Source organism: Morone saxatilis, unplaced genomic scaffold, assembly GCF_004916995.1.
Source record: "Morone saxatilis isolate NCDOM2014 unplaced genomic scaffold, NCSU_SB_2.0 Contig24, whole genome shotgun sequence".
Lineage (NCBI taxonomy): Eukaryota > Metazoa > Chordata > Actinopteri > Moronidae > Morone > Morone saxatilis.
In genome coordinates this window covers 23,862,485-23,867,669 of record NW_023339807.1, presented here as the reverse complement: position 1 = coordinate 23,867,669, position 5,185 = coordinate 23,862,485, and the positions used below count along the sequence as shown (strand labels likewise).

General features: G+C 44.3%; 1 protein-coding gene across 3 annotated transcripts in view; it reads right to left on the bottom strand.

Annotated features, from left to right (window-relative positions):
• herpud2 (HERPUD family member 2) overlaps positions 1 to 5,185 on the bottom strand; it is a 9,124-nt gene that overhangs the window by 3,264 nt on the left and 675 nt on the right. For 2 of the 3 annotated variants that reach the window (XM_035672277.1, XM_035672278.1), the window contains exons 2-5: positions 4,258 to 4,636; positions 1,966 to 2,043; positions 848 to 955; positions 213 to 373 (exon numbers count right to left, since the gene is read on the bottom strand). In XM_035672277.1, coding sequence (XP_035528170.1) covers positions 213 to 373; positions 848 to 955; positions 1,966 to 2,043; positions 4,258 to 4,404 — 494 coding nt within the window. In that variant the 5' untranslated portion in view covers positions 4,405 to 4,636. The remainder of the gene's footprint in view (positions 1 to 212; positions 374 to 847; positions 956 to 1,965; positions 2,044 to 4,257; positions 4,637 to 5,185) is intronic. The other variant, XM_035672279.1, reaches the window with a different exon arrangement.

The following is a 5,185-nucleotide window of genomic DNA, read 5'->3' as shown; positions in this document are numbered from 1 at the left end:
TAGTAAAACATTGTTTGACACAAAAAACATATTTCAAATTAAATCTTTTTTATTATTAATTAAAGATATACAAGCTGATCTAACTCATGTGCTGAGCTTTGTGTTTCTACTTCAGAAGGTCACAGCTGACGCCAGATTCTTTTGAGGGAAACATTGAAATGTGAGTGAGTGGTGTATCAGTTATGGTTGTGGTGCGTCGGAGACTTGCTTACCACTGAGGGACACCAGGGGGGCTCTGAGGGTCGTACGGGGGGAAGCCGCCGCGATACCTCAGGCCGTCATAACTCCCGGGGACAGAAGAGGAGGAAGAGGCTGGCTGGCTGTCCTGATTTGGTGTGTTGGCAGGGGGGGCGGAGCCGGCATTGTCGGAACTCTGCGTGACGAGACGCGAACGCCAATCAGGAATAATCAATGCAAAGGAAACAGAATGTTTTAGAAAAGGGCGTGTTTGGACTGAACCCAAAGTATGTGACTGTGACTGTGAGTGTGCTGCCAGTGGAAAGACACAAGTGAAAGCAAACAAACACGGATTAGCTGTTGGCACTGCAACTTGAGGTGATTGCACAAGTTGAAAAGTTTCCATGTATGGAGACAAATTCACAAATTCATTCATACAAGTTCATGTTTTTTTTTTATTATGTATTAAAGATTTTCTCATTAATCGCCTGGCAAGCAAACATCTTGCCTCTACAGTATGTCACCTTTAGGATTTAGCTGCTAGCACTTGATATAAAGCACTAAATCAAACAAAGTGGAGCTCCTTGTGGTTCAGCTGCTCTCTGTGTGCTGCCACACACACATTGTTTTATCCCCACAGGAGGCGGCCGTGGTTTGTCCGTCTACTCACGCTGGAGTCAGAAGCAAGAGAGCCGGCCATGGAGGGGCTCCGAGGCACGGGCGAGGCTGGGGGGCTATGAGAGGCGCACACTAGATGCATCATGTGGTACTCATCCTGCTGTGGGTCGGCGAGGTCGGGGCACGAGCCGAGGAGGTGGGAGGAAGAGAAAGAAGAGGAGGAGGAGGAGGAGGCAACAGAGCGGAGAGACAAAACAAGAAACAGAGAAGAGAAAAGAAAGAAAGAGAAAGAGAAAGAGAGAGAGAGAGAGAGAGAGAGAGGGGGAGGATTAGTGTGGACATGGCCAGAATTCAGACACAATGCTCACCCTTTGTTGGTAAATCACATCAGATCAGCTTTTGTTTCCCCAGGCGGCCTGTTTCAGTTCCCTCACAGCAGCCGCACACAGACACGCACGCAACCTGTGTGTGCTCGAACACACAACAACAAGTCGAGAATAAAGAATGGACAACTAAATACCTGCCAAACACACACACACACCACTCCTGGAACGTAAGGAGGATAGAGGGTCTATTACAGGCTTGCTTGACTTTCATTCGGAAAATATTCAAACATAACAATTAGGTTTCTGTAATTAAATTGGCAACTATTTTAATAAGTGAATAATCGTAGTTCTTTTTTAAGCAAAAATTAGTATTTCTTGCTTCTTCAATTTGCAGGTTTGATGCTTTTCTTTGTCAGAAATAACTATTAACTTAATATCTTTGGGTTGTGGACCGCAAAACAAGACGTGTGAGGAATTATAAGGATAACAATGATATGCAAATTCATCGATAATGAAAGTAATCATTAGTTAGTTGCAGCACAATATCCTTTACACGTCTCTTTAAGCCATTTAAATAAGGATGGACACTACACGGTAAAGTACAGCAGAACACAAGCAGCTGGAATAAACCTAAAGGAACATGTAGTTAGGTAGCCATCCCGATTTTATCAACACATTGAGAAACTATAAATGACTAATGAAAGCGCTTTTCTCATCAGTCACACATGTATTGTTTCCAGCAGGTCGGGGATGTTGCACACAGCACTGAGCGCCGAGAACTAACACTGAATAACCGCACGTAAATGCGCACACACACAGAAACCAGCACTACAGCAGCTCTCACCTTTCTAAGCACATCTCTGAGCTGTAGGTGGTCTTGAAGGAGCCGTCCTGAGTACACCAGCCGCTGGTCTTTGGACAGCTACAACAGAAGCAGGGCACAGTGTGAACAAAAACATGCTACAGGCAAGTGCGTTTCTCAGAATAACAATCGAACATCTATCTTTACAGTTACAGTGTAACCACATATGGGTGTCCTTACCTGCTGTCTCTTTATATAACATATCAAATGTGACCTGAGATCTTCTGGCTCTTCCTCAGATATAAACTGCAAGCTGACACCGCGAAGAGCCCGAGAGCAAATCTGGGCCCCGGTGCTAAAATTAACCTGTGTTCCCAAGGTCAAGATTTTACTTTTAACCTCGGCTTTCAAGCCAACGTGAATAAAAAGTGCTCCGGAAAAGAAAAAGAAAAAAAAGAAATTGAACAAATTACAATCCCGTGACAACTGGAAAGCTGAGGAAGACCATGTGATGTGATTTTAAGCACTATAACAGCTACAAAACGGACTTTGTTTTGAGATTAGATTCCCTAAACCGCTGTGTCGAAGGTCATGAGCGAACCACGAACCTCACCAACAGACGTGTTTTCAGGACACACCCTCAGCTCCCTCTCGGTCACGACAAACCGGTTTATTTCTAGCAGCCTCTAATGTTTCCAGCTGCCAGAGGGGAGAGACCTTGTTGTTGTGTGGATTGTTACAACATGAGATGTCAAATCCTTAATGTGTGTCAAGTGATTAGGCACCTTTGGATTAGATCAGATTGCCGGCCTGGATTGGATTTCAAATCTTACTAAAAGCACAGCCCGGCGCAATCTCTGCGCTCCGAAGGGCTTCTCCTCAGTTAGGGTCATTTTGTGAAGGACGTTTGGCCGTGATGGAAAACGGAGCGCTGAAGCGAAGGAATAACAAAAACTCCACTTTTATCTCTGACAGCTTAAATACATTGTTGTATTTTATGTGTGCTACGCTTTCTGAAGCATGATCTAATTGTTCCACACACACACACACACGCGCGAGGCATTTTATTTCTGCTTACAGGGAGAAAGAGAAAATGTTTGAGCCCGTCTCTCCTTTCTTTCACTGACCGGGGAACTGAACTGATCTGAACGAGCACTGCAACAGTCCAGCACTGACCCACCTTCGTGCATTAAAGCTCGTCTCCTCCCATCATTCCAGTCCAGCTCAGGTCGTTTCGGTTCATTACGCATTTGAGTAGTTATTTTTGGGTTTCCATTGTCTAAAGTTGTGGATGATACCACAGGCCAGAGTCCCATTTTCACACTGCAGACCATTGATCAGTCAGAGAGAACAGCCAGTCTTCGCCCGGCTGTGTGGTTTGGTTTTCAGCACTCTTTTGTCTTGCTGCCTGCGGCCTTTTATTCCCCAAACAAAGCTCGTGTCCTTGTTGTGATAAACAACCACGTATGATGTGTGTGTGTGTGTGTAGTGAGACGGAGAGAGGAGCGAGCGAGTGAGAGGCCGGAAAGTGACGGTGAACGCGAGCGGAGGAGGACAAGGTTAGCTGCAAGTTGTCAACCTGGCAGTGAATGCACAGCGCAGGTTACAGTGTGGAGGTTAAGAAAAGTCTCGTCTGTTTGACGGCTGCGTCTACATTTTAAAATACTGTCTAACACATCCAGGGTTTAAGTATTAGGTGCGGGTTTAAAGTGCACATTACCGAAGCCGTTTGGTGGCAGTGCCCATTTTAACACCTTGCTTGTTGCTATGGTTACACGTCTACTTCTGCGGCCTGTTATTTATTTATTTTTTTTTCCCATCGTGACAAAATAAAACACCTGAAGAGGCAGCGTCTCGTCTGCAACATCATCTACACTGATCAGAGACGTTTGAAGTCTGCGGTAAAGAAAGGAAATACTGTTAAAATGAGAGTATTTTTTATTAAATGTGCGAGCAGGGTGGCTCTAATATAATATAACACAGTGATGTTTATTTATTTTTACTAGTTCACTCATGAACTGTCGACTGAATCTGCGTTTATTTTGTGTCATTTTTATTTAAATATGATGAATATTTGTTGGTTCTGGCTTCTTAAATGTGAGAATTTGACCCTGTCTTCACATTACAGTAAATTATTGGGGGTTTAAAAAAAGAGATTTAAAGACGTGTTAACTGTCTGCCGGCCCTATAAATACACCTGTTTCAACCTAAAACCTCACCGTAACCTGTCAGCGATGCCTCCTGCTCCACGTTTCAGAGTATTCAAACCCACCCAGACACTAAATGGAGCCAAAACTTAATAAAGAAACCCGTTCGAACACGAGCGCTACCCACCGGCTTGCTGGGGTACACGTTGGAGATGTGACTCTTCAGCCTCTCCACGGTCCAGTTGAGGAAGCAGTTGATGGTCTGGTCTTCAAACTTCTGGTTGGGGGCCTTGATGACCAGGGTGACAGGACTATCAGGTGCCCCAGAGTCCATGGCTCATATTACTAACAGGCGCGGCTCTGAAGAATCTGAGCTCAGGACTCACCTGAGGAGAAAGTTCACCTCAAACTCTCTCCATGCTGGGCTCAGCAACACACCTGAAACGGTTCCTGCTGCGGGTCGGGGTGCGGCGCTCCCCACCTCTAAAACATCTGCCTCATGTTCGGGGGGATTTTTCGAGTGGATTCCAACTATATCGACGGAGGTTCGTCTGCGAGGGGGGTTTCTGTTGAAGAGAGAGGAAGAGTTGACTTTAAATCACGTTATATATCTGCTCCTGAGCTGCATTACACTGAGAGGTGTTTCTAATACTCTGGCCATCCTGTTTATACCAGTAAGACTCAATATTAAAGAGACATTTCTCAGTATAACATGTTACACTTCAACAGAGCAACAAACCACAGCTTCAAAAATGATAAGGCTTGGATTACAACCTCCGGTGTAAAATAAATTATAACTTCTAGAGTAAAACTTGTGCCTGTTTAATGGGGTTTCTGAGTTTAGCGCGGGCGTGGCTAGCTAGACCTAAACGTGTTTCAGTTGTAAATCACGAGACTTATTTACATCACAGTAAACTAAGCTCACCCAGTGATAAATGAAAGACATTTGCTCTTAATATGATAGCGATAAAACTTATCTCCTATAACAATTTCTTAAAAACAGGTCAAGAATGTTTAATTTCATTTTTAAAACAAGATAAATGGGGACTTTAACGTACATTACTCATGTGTTAGGGACTATTTTCAGGCCCTGGATAAGGTGCTCCATTTAAAGT